Source organism: Medicago sativa, chromosome 5 (genome assembly GCF_051527215.1).
Source record: "Medicago sativa cultivar Bolivia chromosome 5, Bolivia_mono, whole genome shotgun sequence".
Taxonomy (NCBI): Eukaryota; Viridiplantae; Streptophyta; class Magnoliopsida; order Fabales; family Fabaceae; genus Medicago; species Medicago sativa.
In genome coordinates this window covers 75,866,326-75,885,909 of record NC_140753.1, presented here as the reverse complement: position 1 = coordinate 75,885,909, position 19,584 = coordinate 75,866,326, and the positions used below count along the sequence as shown (strand labels likewise).

General features: G+C 33.3%; 2 protein-coding genes across 7 annotated transcripts; both read left to right on the top strand.

Moving 5' to 3' along the window:
- The first annotated feature begins 1,025 nt into the window (after positions 1 to 1,025).
- On the top strand, positions 1,026 to 8,093 carry LOC146925084 (fimbrin-1-like). Of its 5 annotated transcripts, none has more exons than XM_085710059.1 (16): positions 1,026 to 1,165; positions 1,417 to 1,726; positions 1,838 to 2,008; positions 2,810 to 3,048; positions 3,145 to 3,316; positions 3,420 to 3,458; positions 3,632 to 3,700; positions 3,816 to 3,932; positions 4,947 to 5,158; positions 5,265 to 5,420; positions 5,571 to 5,770; positions 5,944 to 6,101; positions 6,210 to 6,306; positions 6,680 to 6,771; positions 6,882 to 7,059; positions 7,635 to 8,093. In XM_085710059.1, exons 2-16 carry the CDS (start codon positions 1,640 to 1,642, stop codon positions 7,676 to 7,678), a joined length of 2,031 nt encoding a protein of 676 aa, XP_085566185.1. In that variant the 5' UTR covers positions 1,026 to 1,165; positions 1,417 to 1,639; the 3' UTR covers positions 7,679 to 8,093. The 5 variants fall into 5 exon arrangements, with proteins under 5 accessions (XP_085566185.1, XP_085566186.1, XP_085566183.1 ...); XM_085710060.1 differs by having other exon boundaries at positions 1,026 to 1,306; XM_085710057.1 differs by lacking the exon at positions 7,635 to 8,093 and having other exon boundaries at positions 6,882 to 7,535.
- Positions 8,094 to 11,791: 3,698 nt separating this feature from the next.
- Positions 11,792 to 19,442, top strand: LOC146925083 (uncharacterized). 2 transcript variants are annotated; one of them, XM_085710055.1, is made up of 11 exons: positions 11,792 to 11,894; positions 12,048 to 12,518; positions 12,930 to 13,026; positions 13,981 to 14,034; positions 14,166 to 14,265; positions 14,880 to 14,976; positions 15,076 to 15,174; positions 16,152 to 16,387; positions 16,479 to 16,565; positions 16,652 to 18,508; positions 18,688 to 19,442. In XM_085710055.1, exons 6-11 carry the CDS (start codon positions 14,896 to 14,898, stop codon positions 19,334 to 19,336), a joined length of 3,009 nt encoding a protein of 1,002 aa, XP_085566181.1. In that variant the 5' UTR covers positions 11,792 to 11,894; positions 12,048 to 12,518; positions 12,930 to 13,026; positions 13,981 to 14,034; positions 14,166 to 14,265; positions 14,880 to 14,895; the 3' UTR covers positions 19,337 to 19,442. The 2 variants fall into 2 exon arrangements, with proteins under 2 accessions (XP_085566181.1, XP_085566180.1); XM_085710054.1 differs by having other exon boundaries at positions 14,166 to 14,278.
- Positions 19,443 to 19,584: the final 142 nt, after the last annotated feature.

Sequence of the window (19,584 nt, the reverse complement as noted above, 5' to 3'; positions counted from 1 at the left end):
TCCCCGCATTGAATAATATTTTTTTAATAAAAAATATAATTTTTTTTGCAACCCTAGTGAAATATTGTAATGCATTATCCAACAATATGTTCACTTTAACATTTTTTAGACCGGTTGATTTAGTTGCTCCTTTAAATATCAATGGTAGCTTTTATAACACGACAATTATCAAACAAAATAACATGGCATATCAACATAAAATAGTTTTCTGCATTTGGGACGGGTTTGGGTATGGGTTCGGGGTGGGTACCTATATACCCGTTACCCGTCCCATACCCGTGTTTTGAAATCGGGGAAAACCCAAACCCATACCCAAACTCAGTCAAAACGGGGAAAACCCGTCAAATTGAATTTGGTTCGGGCGGGTAACCACGGGTATGGGTTTTGTTGCCATGCCTAAACTCAAGTCCTAATTTTTATTAGGGTTAATTAAGTAAATAATCCATATATATATATATATTCATAATTTCATTTTTAATTTCTACAAAATAAAATCACACTTTTTAGTGTTTATAAATGTTTCATTAGCAATTTTAGTCACCGTAAAAAATTTCCATCAACATTTTTTATCCTTTAAAATGCTAAACAAAAATGTGATCGAGACTGAAAAAGTGTATTTCAAAGGATATTTTTATACTTTTCAACACAATCAACATTTCTTTCTTTTCTATTCCTCTTTGGTTCCAAATCAAATCTGAGGCCTAGCTGTTGCAAGGTCCAGGATGTATTTTTGTGAGATGACAATCATTCAATTCAAGTCACAACTCAACATTTCAACCTTTTATAACACAAATCAAACGTAATAAGATTAGAGAAATCTTATAAAATAAAATAAAAAGATAATAAGAGAAATAAAAGTCGGTTGTAGAAGAAAAGAACAAAATTGTTATACACCAAAGAGAATGACGTGTGTGAACCATAAAGCTAGCTAAGTTATTCAACATGTCACGCGCGCAACGACAACAACAACAACGTGGGAAACAACAAAAAAACAAGAAATCTCTATGCTTCTTCTCTTCTCTCTCACGTTGCCACCCCATCAAGAAATCTCTCTCTCTCTCTCTCTCTCTCTCTCTCTCTCTCTCTCTCCATGTTCCTTCATTCAATGTACTTACCACAAACGGTTGAGTCTTAAACAACTCTTTTCTGATTTTTAAGTATCTCGGTATGTTCTCATTTATTACTACTTTAATTCACTCGTGTCTTAGTTCTTACACCAAGATTTCAAATGCATCACACCCTTTTCTTATCAATGAATTTTTGTTCATTTTTGGATCATGATGGTCTTTTGATATAATAATAACATGTAACAAACTCTATGTTTCTTTTTTTTTTTTTTTTGTTAAATATGAAATTTTGTTATTTACATATTCTTTGTTCTATTTTTAGCTTATGTTTTTGTTTGTGCTTTGTCAGGATAACGTTGGACAGATTGATCACTTACACGACCTAAAACCACTTCTAGATTTGGTCCTTTATGTTTCTGGCATTAGTTTGTTGAGTACTTCACATTACCACATTGTTGTTATTCCTTTTTCTGCAAATACTTTTAAGATTTTTCCTTTTGAAGAGATACTTTTGATACCTGCATTTGGATCTCTTTCTCTCTATCTTTTTAATGCATTGGTGATTTACCAAGATGTCAAAATTTGAGGGTGTTATTGTATCTGATCAATTGCTTCAAAGCCAGTTTACACAGGTTGAACTTCGCAGCCTTAAATCAAAAGTAAGTTCTTTTCTTCTTTCCTTATACGAAGGACAATTTTGGTCCAATTTCATATATTTTATCGTATGTGTTTTTTTTTTACCTATGTTGCTTTTCTTTGTGGTGGTGTAGTTTATCTCTTTCAAAAATCAGAATGGTAAAGTTACATATGGAGATTTACCATCTTTAATGATGAAGCTAAAGGCATTCATAGATATGTACAGTGAAGATGAGATTAGGGGGATCTTGAATGAATCACGCAATGATTTTACAACTAATGTTGATTTTGAAGCTTTCTTAATGGTAAGTAAGTTTTATGGTTTTCATTTTTATTTTTCAATATTATTAATAGAAACGTGCTTTGTTAAAACAAAAAACCCGCCTCTAACTTAAACAGATATGCAAGCATACACAAGAACATAAACGATTGATCTTAGTTCGGTTAATTGTGTCTATGTCTTCGATAGCAGAGCCGTAGTTTTTGTATCATGTAATACTTAGGGTTCTAGAGTACGAATGTAATGCTATGTTTAAATACTACATTCGAGCGTCTGGTCACTTGTCAACAAAGTAGGATGTGGGAACCTTGAAACTGTTAAATCATCTCTTTTTTAATTGTAGAATTCTCTCGGTGGTGTAGAGCGAGACTTTCAAATGATTAGGAATTTCGGCAGCTTTTATATAGAAGGTGAGACTTTGAAATGATTAGTGAACGGTGGCAAAAATATTAGAGAAAAGATGGTTTTAGTATGGCTTTCTAACATTGTGACAATTTGGAAATACATAAATACAATGTTTTTCACCTGAAAAGAGTTTAATTGAGAGAAGGTAATGGACGAGACGGAAGTTTTATTTTGGACAATTCTTAGAGCCAAGTCAAAAGGTTTTAATTTTACACTTAGTCAATGGCTTTTGAATCCACTTGGTTGTTTGAGTGTAGTACGTGGAAACTCGGATTTGGAATGTAGTTTAATTCATTATCATTACTCCCATTGAAAAGAATGGTATGTAGCATTGTAATGGTTTGTGTTATGTAGCATTAAACGTAATGCTTGTTACTTAATGTGTGTAACCTTTTAATTTATTATTACATTTTTCATGCAGGTATATTTGAATTTGCGAAACCAAGCTACAACGAAACAAGGAGGACTGAAGCACTCCTCATCATTCCTTAACGAAAGCATAACCACCCTTCTTCACACGATTAGCGGATCAGAAAAGGGCTTCTATGTTGCTCACATAAACAGCTACCTTGGTGATGACCCATTCTTGAGTCAGTATCTTCCTTTGGATCCAGCTACAAATGATCTATTTGATCTTTCAAAAGATGGCATTCTTCTGTGGTATATAAACAGGGTCTGCTGATTTTCGCATTTTACTTCTGTCTGTACTAGCCTTTAATATAATACCGGGTTTGATTTATGTCTTGTTTATTGCAGTAAGCTTATCAATGTTGCTGTGCCTGGGACTATAGACGAGCGAGCCATCAATACAAAACGAAATCTTTCTCTTTGGGAGAGAAATGAGAACCATACTCTATGCCTCAATTCGGCTAAGGCTATTGGATGCACAGTTGTTAACATTGGCGCACAAGACTTGGTTGACGGAAGAGTACGTTTTTTTGCAAATCTGAGCTCCCTATAATATTTTGTCGACATTTACTCGAGCTTCGTACAGTCTTTGTGACATTATTGTTTGGTTGTTTATGTTGCAGCCTCATCTTGTTTTAGGGTTGATTTCCCAAATCATAAAGGTAAACACTTAAACTTTATATATCATTTGCATTTTTTCCTTTAGTTTAGTTATTTGAATTTTCTTGGATGATGACATTATTTATTTTATTAATGGGCTAATAGATCTTTTGAATTTAGAAATGATTAATTACTCATTGTTTCTCTTTTTCTTCCACTCTACTGGTAATTTCAGATCCAACTTCTGGCAGATCTTAGCCTTAAGAAGACACCTCAGCTTGTGGAATTGGTTGATGATAACCAGGTAATGAGATACGCAATTTTTTTTTCTTTTTTAACGTTTAGTCTATTTTAATTAAATCAATTTTGATGTTTTATTTTTACAATAACTGATTAATCTTACTTTTTATTCGTCTCAGGATATCGAAGAGCTTCTTAATTTGTCTCCTGACAAAGTTCTACTAAGATGGATGAATTTTCATCTCCAAAGGGGAGGTTACCAGAAAACAGTCAAGAATTTTTCTTCTGATTTGAAGGTATAAATATGAGAATTTCTTTAACAACATTTTATGATTAGGATTGTTCTATGGCTAATTCTAACTTGCACAAGTCATGTAAATTGTGTGTGTTGTACAACTTTTGTTCACCGTTGGTTAAGTTGTCTCACCATATTCGATGCTACACCCTCCACATGGAATTATTTCCTTCCATACCAAAATCACTTCCCAACCCCTTCCGAACACTCGGTATGTTCCGAATCACGATCGGCCATCATCCTGCGACAGTGGCAACGGTTGGTTGTTTGCAGCACGCAAGGTGAAGCTGCACATGAAGTCTCTCATTCCGGCTACTGTTTCCCTTTGTTTCTTTTTCCTCATTTGCATCATGATCTGTTTTGTTATATAACCGAATATTTTCATTAGTAAAAAGCAGGATATATAAAAAGGGGTGGAAAACTCGGAAGGGTGATGATGAAACCAATATAATTGCAGAAGTTATTGGCAGGGTTCTTTATTTGACTTACACCATCTAGTATATTTTGAGGACCGCAAATAAAGGTAGATTTTTATTAGGTTGGAAAATGAATCATGTGAAAAAGAAGGGCTGGACGCGAGCCTGCGAGAGCAGCAATTAGCCGAATTCAACTGGAGTAAGAAAGAGTCATTTTTTGGTGGAGAGGCGGAGGGTAGTGAATGGCTTGATTGAAAGACAGAAGGGAAATGATTCCATACGGTGGGTGTACCATCAAATGTGGTGCCACTATCTAATCCTATGGTGAATAAATGTTGTGTATCATGCACAACCTGCATAACTTTTTCATGTTAGAACTTAGAAGTAGCCATGTTTTATACTCTTTTAACTATCTTATAATTTTTTGGTTTTGTTAGTAATTATTCGTGTTTGCTATCGCAACTAGATAGATGTCATTCTAAGAAGCGAGTTTTTTTTTAATTTGTTGAATTTATGAGCAGTTTGCCTCTATAGTTTGAAATTGAACCTAGATATTATCAATCAACGTCTTTATTGATTATGGCGATATATATTTACAGGATGCAGAGGCTTATGCATATCTTCTGAATGTCCTTGCTCCTGAACATTGCAGTCCAGCCACCTTGGATACTAAAGATGCCAATGAAAGAGCAAATCTTGTGCTTGAGCATGCAGAAAGAATGGGCTGCAAAAGGTACTTGAGCACAAGGGACATTACCGAGGGAACCTCAAATCTTAATCTTGCATTTGTCGCTCAATTATTTCATCACAGGTATGAAATCGATTGTGTAACCAATTTTATTACTCGTGCATATTTCTGGATCTGTTTTATTTTTGTAAGTTCTTAAGTTATTTAATTAGGGCCTTAAGCAATGCAGGAGTGGCCTATCGACAGATACTAAAAAGATGTCATATGCTGAGATGATAACAGAAGATGTGCAAACATGTAGAGAAGAGAGATGCTTTAGAATGTGGATCAATAGTCTTGGAATTTCTACTCGTGTAAATAATCTATTTGAGGATGTCAGAAATGGGTATGTATCCCGTTCCTTCTCTTAAAATACATCATCAATATATGAAGCTATCTTCATGTATATTTTCAACTTGGAATTTTCCTGCTACAGATGGATGCAAGTTAAATTAGTTCTTAATGTGTTTGATTTCTTTTACTTTTTTTCGTGTAGATGGATACTCTTAGAAGTTCTAGACAAGATTTTTCCTGAATCGGTTAACTGGAAACAGGCAACAAGACCTCCAATTAGAATGCCATTTAGAAAAGTAGAGAACTGCAATCAAGTCATAAGAGTCGGTAAACAACTGAAATTTTCACTAGTCAATGTAGCTGGCAATGATATTGTGCAAGGAAATAAGAAGCTCATTCTTGGTAATCCATTCTTCATGTTATAGCTTCAACACAAATGTTATGTACTTAATTTGCTGCTATTTATGTATCTTAGATTTTTTGCCAAAACCAAAAAATCAGCTAGTATTGCATTGTGTGTGTCGTGGAGACGAACTTGGTTGTCATAATCTAAGAAGATTTGTTCTATTTTTCAGCTTTATTGTGGCAGTTGATGAGATTCACAATGCTTCAACTGTTGAGAAATTTGAGATCTCATTCCCAAGGAAAGGAGATAAGTGATGCTGATATTCTTAAATGGGCAAACAGAAAAGTGAATAGCATTGGAAGAACATCTCACATTCAGAGCTTTAAGGTTTTTTGAAGAAAAAAAATGGTTTATTTCCCCATTAAATGCACGATAACAGTAGACTAAAACAATGATTTATTAGTGACACTATTTTGGATGCAATTTTGTGTACAGGATAAGAGCTTGTCAAGTGGACTCTTCTTCCTGGAGCTTCTCAGTGCAGTAGAGCCAAGGGTTGTCAATTGGAACCTAGTTACCAAGGGTCAAAGTGGTATGTTTCCATACAAATGCAATAGTTGCCGTTGAGTTTGGCTAATTTTTAGCTATAATAGATAACCATGCTCTTTCTTATACTTTTCTATTTTTGTCATTGAATAAACCGACAATAACTATCACTCTTTTTCCAATTTAGTCGCTAAACTATAGATATATAATTAGCAGCGATAAACTACTTTTAATTCATCAATTTAGTCTCCGAACTATCACTTCCTCTCCTATTTTTAAAGGAACTAAGAGACTAATTTGATGGATTAATAATAGTTTATGGGCTACTTATAATATTGCATTAGTTCATGCGCTAAATCGAAGGTTTACTCTTTATCAGTTTCTTGAATTGACTTAATTTGTTGTTGTTGAAATTATAGATGATGAGAAGAAGTTGAATGCCACTTACATAATCAGTGTCGCACGAAAGCTTGGTTGTTCCATATATTTGTTACCTGAGGATATTATGGAGGTATACTTTCCACCATCAGTGAGATTCATTCGTATTTCATACACAACTTTATACACAATCTAGCATAACATTATCGATGTTTCGTTGATTTTTTGTTGAACTTATGACAGGTTAATCAGAAGATGATTCTGACTCTTGCAGCCAGTATAATGTATTGGAGTCTCCAACAACAGACTGAAGACAACGATTCATTTCCTTCACCTGCTAGCACTCTCACTACCAACACACCCGAAGCTTCCCCTGCCCCTTCCGTTTGTGGTGAAGATGAAAGTTATTCATCCCTTAATGGTGATTTTTCCAACTTGAGTGTTGATGATACCACTTCTGATACAACAGTCTCTTCACAACTTGAATTTGATGGCGTTGCCGTCGGTGATGAGTTATTTTGAGTTCATTTTGCAAGACGTTCACCACATGCATGAGATAATGTTTTTGTTAGAGCCAGAATGAATATATAGCTTGAGAAAAACCTCCAGCTATACATGCCAAAGATGTCACATATGTAATGTATAAACATATAGAATAGATAGAATAGATGTGAATAGTATGTACAAAAATTTATTGTTCTTTGTAGAGGAATGTGCAAAATGAGAGGCAAAAGATTAAGGGAAAGAAATGAGAGAGATCAATAAGGGATTTTAAAGTTTAGACAACAACTCCCATATTGTTGTATTTTTCTTTTTCATGTTGGTTCCAGTTCCACTACTGAATTTGTATTATGTCATTATTAACCAATAATAAGTGATAAGCCATAATTTGTCATAGTTTATGTTGTGTTTAGTTGTTAATTTCAATAAGAATTTGTGTGTTTAAGTTTACTTTTAGAACTATTTTACTTCAAAGTCTTTTGTTTTGTTTTCTAGGTAAAAATAATGAAGAACAAGTTGAGGATCAAAAGCATGGATGAAAAGTCAAGAAAAAAAAGAGAAAAATCAAGTTTTGGAGCACCTGGGTGTTGGCACGGTCGTGCCACATTTACACTAGGTCGTGCATGGGCAGACCGTGCCTGAAAAGTGCAAACATACACGCAAGGCTGTGCGCCCTAATAGCACGGTCGTGCACCCCTTCAGCTGTTTGGAAAATTGCATTTTGAAACATGGCACGACCGTGCGCCCATTTGGGACGGTCGCGTGCGTTATGCAGTCAGTTTTTATCATTGAAAACTCTTGGAATTGGCCCATTAAAGCCTTGTAATTCGTGGTTAATGTTTGGTCTGTGGTTTCAGGCTATAAATAAGGCTTATATGAGACGGACAAACCATCTTGGATCATTGTGAACTTGTTCTACTTTTGCAATCAAAATTTTGTTCTAAGTTCTTGTTATATTTGTTCTTTATATTCTTGCAATTTATAATTCTGCAATTTACCATTGAGCTATTTACTTTTATGCATTATTATTCAATGTTTTTTAATCATTACTTTTTGCCTACAATGAACATGAGTGAGAAAGGATTGGGATTTGGTGCTGTAACTTTTCCCGCAGTTGCCCGCAGTTTTAATGTCAACCGTTGGATGAAGTTGTGCCACAAGACTTCCCAATGTTGTAATCTAATCCAATGGCTTAAATGAAAAACAGCGTGTAACTGCGTTATTTTTTACAGCAGCAAATCCTGGCCCGTAAACCTTCTATGTCTTGGGATTGTTGGATGAATCTAATGACTAAATCCTATTCAATCCAAGTCTAGAACTTTGTTTTATTTAAGTTTATTTTCTAATCTAATCTCATCTTTTTTAAATCATATTTCAAATATCAATCGATGGATCGAAAGATGAAGATTAATATTGGAACAAATGAGAATAGACAAGGTGAGCTAAAACATGAGAATAGTTTTGTAAACTTTGACACCATAAACTTTCGTACTTAAAGAATTTCAATAACAATCAACCATGAAAATAATTTTTTAAGAATACTAGTATGAGAGTTTTATTCTAAGTTATTTTTTTTTGAGGGATTATTCTAAGGTATTTAAAAAAAAAGTTTGATTAATATTATAATATTCGCAGGAATATCTATAATAGGATGGTTAATAGGTAGTTATATATGTCATTGTGAGCTTAACTCAGTTGGTATGAACAATGCATAATATATGCAAGGTGCGGGGTTCAAACCCCGGCCACCACCAAGAAAATAAATAGGTAGTTATATATAAATTTATTCTGCTTTTAGGAATATCTTAATGAGAACTTCATTCCTACTCATTATAAGCTTGTTTCACAAAAATAGCTAAGTTTAGTAACATTTTTTTACAACGAGCTTATAGTTTATTTTAGGAGCTTATAAATTATTTTCCAGACGCTATTTCAAGTAGCGTTTGAGTTTATAACTTATAACTCATCATCTTTTGTTTCATTTTTACCTTTATTATTTTAAATCAACCCATGTTTAACCTTTATAATTTATTATACTTAAAAAAAAAAATTTGAATGCTATCGGACGGCACATTGCGGTGCAATAACGGTAGTGACACATACGTGACATATAATTTTCATAGGTATTAGGTATACATAAGATTACTTTTTTTTTTCCTATTATTTTAACACTTTTGTTTTTATCATTTTTAATTCTGTTGGTAGATTATTTTTTTACTTTGTCTATAAAATAAAATTTTATAATTTATTCATTCATAAAGTATAGAAACTGAACGAAATATATTGATTAAAACAATATATTTTAACAAAAAACTATATTGATTAAAATAATAAATTTAAATGACTAAATATTATGATATTTATGACCATATATCCTTTTTATATAAAGCTATTCATCGTTTTTTTTCCTATTCATTCAGGGACAATCATCCATTGTTTCCTTAAAAGAAAAAAAAAATCATCCATTGTTATTAATACATGTGCTCCATGCTCCATATTTTGGTTTATAATAATGCATATAAGTTGTCTTAGAAAAAGTTGTCTTCCAAAAATAATATTACATATAAGCTTTCTGTTTTGTCAAAATAAAAATAAAAATAAGCTTTCTTGAAAAAAAATACATATAAGCTATAGATACCCTTCAATAAAAAATAATACATTTAGATACCCTTAAAAAAATAATACATATAAAAAACAATACAATCCCTATAATAAAAAAGAAGATGATAATAATACATTCCATTGTCGCGTTTAATTTTATAATATATAAAAGATATATTAAATGCCTCAAAAAAAGATATATTAAATTAATAAATTTAAATGAGTACATTTTAATTACTTAAAAACTAATCTTGTTAAAAAAAATTACTTAAAAACTACTTGATATAAGTTTTATTATGAATTAAGAATACCCTTTTGTGTCATTTCACATTTATCAGTTAATTGAATCGTTCATTTTACCAAACACTTCAGTTAACTTATCAGTTATAAGTAATCAACCATCAGTTATAAGCTATCAACTATCAACGATCAGCTATAAGCTATCAACTATCTTCTCCGTTATCCACCATTTTTACCAAACAAAGAATAAACACTCCCTACATACTATGAAAACTTGGAGAATAATTCAATCATTATTAATTTAAAAAAAAACATTCATTTTTAATTATGAAGTCTTTAAGTAATTATTAATTCATGACATTTTAATCGTATTAAATCTCTAATAATTCATCCATTATTAATTTCTTTTTGAAGGGTATTCATTCATTATTAACTTTTAAGTAATTATTAATTCTGAACATTTTCATCGTATAGACGGTTCTTACATTTTAGTGAGAAAAACTTTACATTCTCTTTAAGTTTTCTTTCACTCATTCAGGAGGGATGATTTTAGAGCATTTTTTTTTATCTGGAATCATCCACTTGCATTTTTTTCTTTCTTTTAATATAAATAAGTGATTTTCACATATATCAAGTTTTTTCTTGTGCTTTTTCGTGATTTTGTCGTCCAAGTGTGGCGTTATTTGATTTCGTGTCTTGTTACAATGTTTGATTCAATCAATGATTTGGACGTCAACGTTGCATATCTGAAAGCTTGAGTATTCTAGTTATTTAGATTTTATCATATTATTTGTAGGTATTTTGTCGTTGTATGTTATTAACTTAGGTATTATGAGTTTATTTGCAAATTCACTCTTTACGTTTTTAGCGATGTTGACCATTCTATCAATTTAAATTAATGAATATTATTTTGCTTTTATCAAAAAAAACAATGTTAGAAGGATGTATTATTTAAAAAATAGACGAAATTACATAATAAAAAAACGAAATGACAATAATTAAAAGAACAAGATTCAAACTCCAATCACAATATTCAACCAAATGTGTTCTACGAACAAAATTGATCAACGAAAAAATTGTGAAGGATAAATCCGACTCTCTACTCTTTAATTTACTTTTGAATAAAATCTTTTATTTAATTGTTTTTTTTAAGCAATCTTTTATTTAATTTTGATATCTTGTCTTGTGATGACGTGAATTTGCATAGTGATTAGTGAAAGAAAATAAATTAACCTAACTTTTAGCGGCAAAATATTCGGAGAACGTTTACAAGCCTGTTTGGTTTGGCTTCTGAGAAGCAATTCTAGCCCAAAATCAATTCTCTACAGTGCCAAAAGCAATTCTAGCCAAAAACAACGTGTTTGGTTCAGCTTTTCAGAATTGCTTTTGTCCTCCAAAAGCAATTCTCCATGAAGCTACAAATCCTAGCTTCTAGCTTTTCTAGAATCAATTCTCCTTGAACAACGTGTATAGGTTTGTATATTTTATTATTACAACACGTTATTTTACTTTATTGCCCTTTATCAATTCTCATTCTTTATCAATTCTCCTTTAGCTATGTCTATTTTAGTAATTATACATTCAAAAGCAATTCTACATAATTGCATCCAAACATAAATCATTTTGTTTAATCAATTCTACATAATTGTATCCAAACATAAATCAATTCTCTCAGAATCAATTCTGTCAGAATCAATTCTATCAGAATCAATTCTCTCAGAATCAATTATATTCAAAGCTGAACCAAACGGGCACTACATAGTCCACAGAAAAATTTCTATAAATTCACAACAACACAAAATTCATCACTCACCTTTTTCGCACTCTTTCTCCGATTTCGATTTCGATTTCAATCTCGATTTCGAAGATCCCATTCTCTCTCACAAACCGTAACCCTAATTATTTCAATTCAAGGTAACTTCACTTCTTCACTCTCTCAATTTCACTTTTCTTTTTTCAATTTTATTTCTCTACATTATTCTCCTGTTTCAGATTTTAGAAATTAGGGTTCTACTTATCTCTGATTTTAGTCATTAGGGTTTTAATTTTTTCTTACTATTTTTGTAGAGAACAACGCTTTATTGAGATGAAAAGGAAATCCACGACATTAAGGGATGAAACTGAAGCTGAAATGGAGTTTCAGTCTCTGTATGTAACGAATTATCATCTCGAAGACAACGATGGCGAACCTGTGTGTTTTTCTGTTTTACCGTTTAAATGGAGCGCTTCTAAGGTTTCCAAAGTTGATGATAGCGAAAAGGGGTTGAAGATATTTTTGCATGGATCTGCTGATAATGGGTTGCAGACGATTTTCATGGAGGTTATTGCATGGAAGTTTGATCTAACTGGTATGAAACCCGAGGTATCGTTGTTGTCGAAAGATAAAAGGTGGATCAAGCTTCAGAAACCGAGGAAAAGCTTTCAGAAAACTGTGAAAACTGCTTTGATTACGCTCTATTTTCTTCGCTGTGCTAAGAAAAATCCTCGATTATCTGTTGAGTCTTTTTGGAGCAACATATGCAAGGATAAGGATTTGAGGTATTTCTCTGGTTTTTGATTTTTTCTGATGCAAATGATTTAGTATTTGGGGCCGTTTGGAGTGGCTTATTTTTGAGCTTATGAAAAATAGCTTTTGCAAATATATAAGCTTTTATGTTAATTCATAAGTTCTCACTAACTAAAATTGTATCTTATTTGCATAAATTGTTTTGCATAAGCTCAAAAATAAGCCAATCCAAACAGGCACTCTCGTTGATAAAACTGTTTTTACACCGTCACTCCGTCAGTCAATCATCACCATTATGATTAGATAATTGAAAATGTTTGGATTTAACTATAACTGCTTTTAAAGTCAAACACATCAGCGGTTTTGATTTGTCGACAAGTGTATGAAAATTAATCTCTGAAAAGCATGTTTTATGATTTTTTTTTATTGAATGCTGTTTGTAGCTCTTATGGGTTTAAGCCTTCACAAAAGGATTTATTGGATCATATGTCTCTGATTGGTGAAGCAACTACAAGAGATATTGGCTTAGCTAATTCTAAGGTTTGTATTTTCTTTCTCAAAGATATTGTGATGTTGAACTTGGAGACTAAAATTTAATCATTCAAAATATGGTTTGCCTGAGATTCAAATTGTACTTGTGTTTAATTTTTTTATTATAGAAGTTAACTTCTGCTATAAGTTAATTAATTGCTATGAATTTGAAATTTTCATTTTCCTTAAGTGGTGTTCGTGTGCGGTTTGAAGCAAAGAAAATTTTGATTATCTGTTTTTGTAAACCATCTGTGTTTGTTTTTGGCTTATTGTCTTCTTGGTTTTCGAGGTACAAAATCAGCAATGATATGGTTCTACTTTATAATATTCTTTGATGAGTTGAAATATATGATTTTAGTTTCATAGGCAAACGAGCACTGCATATTTAAGTAGTTTTTTGAATTTTGAATGGGATGGTGTCTGGCAAGACTCGATAGTATGTCAAAAGCATTGGTTTACATTGTTATTTGAGTAGGAGAGGATGAATGCACGAAACTAAATAACTCGGCCTCATTTTTTATTCAATCTGAAGGAGGCTATATGATCCTTATTTATTCTTTGAGTTAGTCATAGATCTATGAGATTTCTAGCTTAAGAATATCAAGTTCAAGAATTGGATTCCTTGCAGGATTGAACTGCATAAGGTGTTTGATTTTTGATAGTGCTTTATTGTTAACAGTTTGAATATTGCAAAGTAGTGTTGGTTGGTTAAACTCTTTTTCCTTTAATATAATCTCTTTGCTCTCCTTGAATTAACGAATAGTTTGTATACTCTTAAATCTTCTTTCACTCAGTTATTTAGATTTGCACACATCTCATTTTTGTACAAGGGTTTAAATATCCTTTTAGTCATTCTTTTGCACAAGTTTTTTCTTGTTCTAATTAAAGATAATTAAAAAATTTAAGTTTTTTTGTTCTCCACATGTGTACTTCATTTTAATGAAAATATTATGATGTAAACAGCTTTTGCTCTCAGTTTTAGGGGACAAGTCCGGGTATCAGAAACCATCTGATGAGGTTTGTTGCATATTTAATTTAACTTTACTTAATTAAAATGATTTGTCTGATACATTTTCATGCTTTCATTCTTTTTATTCATGTATATGCATTATTTATAATATATTTAAGGTTATACGTCTTGATTTCAGGAATTTGATACTAACAATGATATCATAGAAGAATCTGATGAAGACTCAAAAGTAGAGGATGATTTGTTTGATTCTTTTTGTGCATTGTGCGACAATGGCGGTAATCTCATTATGTATGAATTCTTCTTCATATTGGCTCGTTTAATTTGATGTTTGTATCTGTGAATACAGAACTTTGTTATGAATAATAGGCGAAGAGATGCCGAATAATGATGCCTTTTAGTATGGTGTGCAATAATCTGGGTACCAAATGCTAATGCACTGGTAGTGCTATTTAATACTAATACAAGAAATATCTACTAATTTTTAAATAAAAAACAAATCAAGAAATTTTTAAAAAATCAGGAAATAATTCTTAAAATTACTTCTAATATATTCTACTAAATCATGTATGCCCCATGTAACCAAAAAAAAATGTATGCCCCACATAAATTTAGTGGGACCCATATGAGTTTCAGACAATAAAAAGTGCGTTGAAAAGAGTGTGTTTCTAACATAATTCTTCCTAAAGATACAGATGAACTATATCAAAAGTCTGTTGCCACTAATTTGAATTGTCTATATGAATCATACAAAGCCAAATGCCCTACTTTGAATCATCTCTAAAGACAAACCATTTAAATTTATCTCCCGTAAAAAGTTTTTCCCATTTCCAATATATCCTAATTTTTCTTTTAATATTTCATAAAAAAAAAGTTAACAAATTTCTTGCAGGTGTGATGGAGCATGCATGAGGTCATTTCATGCTACTAAGGCGGATGGTAGGGAATCTTTATGTGATTCTCTTGGTTTTACCAAGAAGGAAGTTGATGTATGTTGATGTTCTTGTTTTATATCTATTTTACTTGGTTGTTTTCCACCTCAGATAATGATGTAGAAACTTTTCTTGCCTGTTGCAAAATAATTGCAGGATATTGAGACGTTTTATTGTAAGAATTGTGAATATCGTCAGCATCAATGCTTTGCATGTGGCGAGCTGGGTTCTTCTGATAAAGATAAGGATGCTGAGGTATTTCTTTAGAAAATAAAGTAGCTTTCTCTCATTGATTATTCATGTATATGTTTTTCATTGCTTAAAGATGTACCCCGTTATCCTAGTTAGTCTTTTTAAAACAATATTTCTTATTCCAAATTTTATATTAAGATGAAAGAGCTTTTAGCATATTTGCCTCTGCTTTCATGTGTAATTGAAGATTTTGGTTATGTTTGTGACATCTTTTGGTAAATTTAAACATCAATGAAATAAACCATCCAGTCCAGGGAGGATAGGTGATTCAAGCTGATTTTCTTTGACTTGCTAGGAGCGATACCCTCATCATCTAGCCAACCCACTTCCCATTCAACAAACTCAGGGGTGAATACATATATCCCAAATGAGAAGGGGAATCCCATATATCCCAAACATGCACGTCGAATCTTTAATTTGTTCTTTGTTCTTCTTGGCGTTGGTTGAGGCTTCAATGTTGCAAAACTAACACATAAGATTTCATGTAGCAGTTAGCACAAGGGGGATAGAAAATTGGGGGGAGGGAGAGGATACGAGTTGCCATGTAGGTTGTATTTGATTCTGCGATACCTCATTCGGTTAATTTGAATTATGATGATTTAAGCCTTATATAGAAGTATGAGGCAACCTGTTGTAAATGACACATGCCTAAATTTTTGACAAAGTTTTTATCAACTAGTTTACTTACTGTTCCTTGCCGACAGTTTTTGAATAGTTGAGGTTTCGAACCTCGTTAACCTGATTGTGCTTGAAAGAATACCTTGCACATTATGTAGCATATCCATCGTTTTCCTACAATGCACTCCTGTGATGTGTTGATTTTGATGCATAGTTCTCCTGTTTAATTGTCTTTTTTTTTTTTTTATCTGGTATTAATTTTAATTGATTGATTAAGATATTAATGGTTTTTGGAAACAAGAGTTTCTTTTAGAGCTTTGATATGCTTTATGGACCTAAAATTTTGAGAATCCCCCTTTCAGGTCTTTAAATGTGCTTCTGAAACCTGTGACCGTTTCTATCATCCACATTGCATTGCCCCATTAGTTAAGCATGTTTCCGAGGATCTTCAGAAAAATAATGCTGATGGGCAGACATTTTCTTGTCCAATTCATTTTTGCTGCGTCTGTGAAGGCTTGGAAAATAAGATGGACCCTGAGTTGCAATTTGCAGTTTGTAACCGTTGTCCAAAGTCATATCATCGCAAATGTTTGCCTGCGTAAGTTCTATCTTTTTCTTTGTTTCTGCTCTTCTATTTATGACTTAATTCATATTGTATAGGGGGTTGATTTTGAAGTTGATTTTGGCAGAGAGATTGCTTTTGATGACATTGATGATGTTGCAACAAGGGCTTGGGAAGGTCTTTTGCCAAACAATCGTATCCTTATATATTGCTTGTAAGTGTTATGTGGATTTTTTTTTTCCCTTCAAATTTGTCCTTGTTAATGCCCTGTGTAACTTCATTTATCATTATTTGTACTAGAAATCATGAGATCAGTGATGAGCTTGGGACTCCTGTAAGAGATCATATAAAATTCCCCGACACTAGATATAGTGTTCGGGACATCAATACTCCTAATAAGAAGATGAAGCCTACAACTACAGAGGGGGTTAAATTGAAGAGCAATGTTGACTTTGTTAAATCATCTGACAAGAGCACTGCAGAAGGATCTAAAGTGACTGGAAAACTGCCTTCTAGTAAAATTGGCAGCAAAAAGTCCTCTGGAGAGACCAGTGATAAGCTTGAGACTCCTGTAAGAGATCATATAAAATTCCCCGACACTAGAGCCACTGTTCCGGAAATCAATACTTCTAATAAGAGGATGAGTCCTACAACTACAGAGAGCGTTGTATTGAAGAACAATGTTGGCTCTGTTAAATCATCTGGCAAGAGCATTGCAGAAGGATCTAAAGTGACTGGAAAACTGCATTCTAGTAAAATTGGCAGTGATAAGCTTGAGACTCCTGTAAGAGATCATATAAAATTCCCCGACACTAGAGCCACTGTTCCTGAAATCAATACTTCTAATAAGAGGATGAGTCCTACAACTACAGAGAGCGTTGAATTGAAGAACAATGTTGGCTCTGTTAAATCATCTGGCAAGAGCATTGCAGAAGGATCTAAAGTGACTGGAAAACTGCCTTCTGGTAAAATTGGCAGCAAAAAGTCCTTTGAAGAGGCCAGTGATAAGCTTGAGACTCCTGTAAGAGATCATATAAAATTCCCCGACACTAGAGCCACTGTTCCGGAAATCAATACTTCTAATAAGAGGAAGAGGCCTACAACTACAGAGAGAGTTGAATTGAAGAACAATGTTGGCTCTGTTAAATCATCTGGCAAGAGCATTGCAGAAGGATCTAAAGTGACTGGAAAACTGCCTTCTGGCAAAATTGGCAGCAAAAAGTCCTTTGAAGAGGCCAGTGATAAGCTTGAGACTCCTGTAAGAGATCATATAAAATTCCCCGACACTAGAGCCACTGTTCCGGAAATCAATACTTCTAATAAGAGGATGAGGCCTACAACTACAGAGAGAGTTGAATTGAAGAACAATGTTGGCTTTGTTAAATCATCTGGCAAGAGCACTGCAGAAGGATCTAAAGTGACTGGAAAACTGCTTTCTAGTAAAATTGGCAGCAAAAAGTCCTTTGAAGAGGCCAGTGATAAGCTTGAGACTCCTGTAAGAGATCATATAAAATTCCCCGACACTAGAGCTACTGTTCCGGAAATCAATACTTCTAATAAGAGGATGATGCCTACATCTACAGAGAGAGTTGAATTGAAGAACAATGTTGGCTTTGTTAAATCATCTGGCAAGAGCACTGCACCTAGATCTAAAGTGACCGGAAAACTGCCTTCTAAAACTGATAGCAAAAAGTCTACTGAAAAGATCGTATCTGGTTCAGATATTTCAAGGACACCGGAATCAAAGGAAATGTCAAGTAAGTGTGTGACGGAATACAAGTCAACCTCAAAGAATTTGTCTGAAAAGGCGATTTCTTGTTCAGATATTTCAAGGAACCCGGAATCAAATCAAATAAGTTTGACTGAAGAAAACAAGAAGTCAAATTCAAATTTGTCTGGGAAGGTGATTTCTGGTTCACATATATCAAGTAAACCAAAATCAAATGAAAGATCTGAAACAGTTTTGACTAAAAACAAGCCAATGGCCAAGTGTGAGGTAAAAAAGCACCCAACTGGTCAGAAATTGTGTGCTTCTATGAATAAAGGTTCTGACCAAATAAAGCACGACAATCAGGTCGACGATGCAGATAATCGGACCCTGTCGATCATGCCTGTTAGAAGTGTATTGCCTCCACTGGATGCTGATTCAGAGAAAGGGTATATCTATCTAATCTGATTTCTGAATTACTTATTTTCTCACTGTTCACTATTTTGTTCTTTTGAGAACTTTCTTTAATATTTGTCACTACAATGCGGTTATCTTTGGTTCCTTTTTGAATTTTGAAATCTAAATTTGCCGTTAGCTTATGTACTTGGGATGTGTTCCTTGTGTGCAGTTTTGTGGATTTGTTTAAAGAAGCTAGATCCTCAATATTGTTGGAGGGTGTGATAAAAAAGCACAAGTTGGGAGATGTTGAGGATAAGGCCATTACAATGAGGAAGCTGGATGACTCAGTTGACTTGACTACTAAACAGAAGGTAGTAGCCCAGGAGCATGGTCACATGTACAGTGACAAGTTGGCTGCTAAAAATATTACGGAGAGTAAGCTGGATGACTCAGTTGACTTGACCACTAAACAAAAAGGCATAGCCCAGGAGCATGGTCACATGTACGGTGACAAGTTGGCTGCTGAAAATATTATGGATGGTGATTCTGGGGACAAGCTCATGCCGAATCATGATCTCTTAAAGTCAACTGATCTAGAACCTGTAAATGAAAGTAAGAAAAAAAGCTCACATGATGGTAACGCTGACCAGGAGACTCAAGACAAACAGGAATTTAAGACAAGCAAGTCTTCGAAGACATCTGCGAAGAAAAAACGAATTGATAAAAATGATAGAAAGGCAATTGAAAAGCATGGTCGCGATTCTTCTCATGTCAACAAGCATCCAGCTCGTTTTGCAGCTACTCGTAAATCAAAATTTGGAACTAGTCTCAATGTAAAATTTGCACCCATCCATTCAGGTGGTTGGCTCGAAGAGTAGTTTTTAAATTGTTTTAATTTATTAACGTAAGAGGGAATTGTAATGTACATTTAGATTTTGGAGTATGGTTCACCTAAATTAGTCAGATATCTTACTTTCTTTGCTATCTTTGACCTGTTCCTTTCAAGCTTTTTTGTTGTGAAAAAATTGGTGGTTTCTCCTTACTCTAGGAAAATTGCTGTTGACACATTTGATAGGGCTGAAAAACACCTGTAAATTACCCAAATACCCCTCGGCAGTTAACTGTC

Coding starts and splice junctions, on each gene's coding strand:
- LOC146925083 (XM_085710054.1), top strand. CDS start 12,067: ATGAAAAGGAAATCCACGACATTAAGGGATGAAACTGAAGCTGAAATG. Junction 14,035..14,165: donor ATCAGAAACCATCTGATGAG/GTTTGTTGCATA, acceptor TCTTGATTTCAG/GAATTTGATACTAACAATGA. Junction 18,509..18,687: donor GATGCTGATTCAGAGAAAGG/GTATATCTATCT, acceptor CCTTGTGTGCAG/TTTTGTGGATTTGTTTAAAG.
- LOC146925084 (XM_085710057.1), top strand. CDS start 1,640: ATGTCAAAATTTGAGGGTGTTATTGTATCTGATCAATTGCTTCAAAGC. Junction 3,049..3,144: donor AAAGATGGCATTCTTCTGTG/GTATATAAACAG, acceptor TGTTTATTGCAG/TAAGCTTATCAATGTTGCTG. Junction 5,771..5,943: donor AAATAAGAAGCTCATTCTTG/GTAATCCATTCT, acceptor TCTATTTTTCAG/CTTTATTGTGGCAGTTGATG.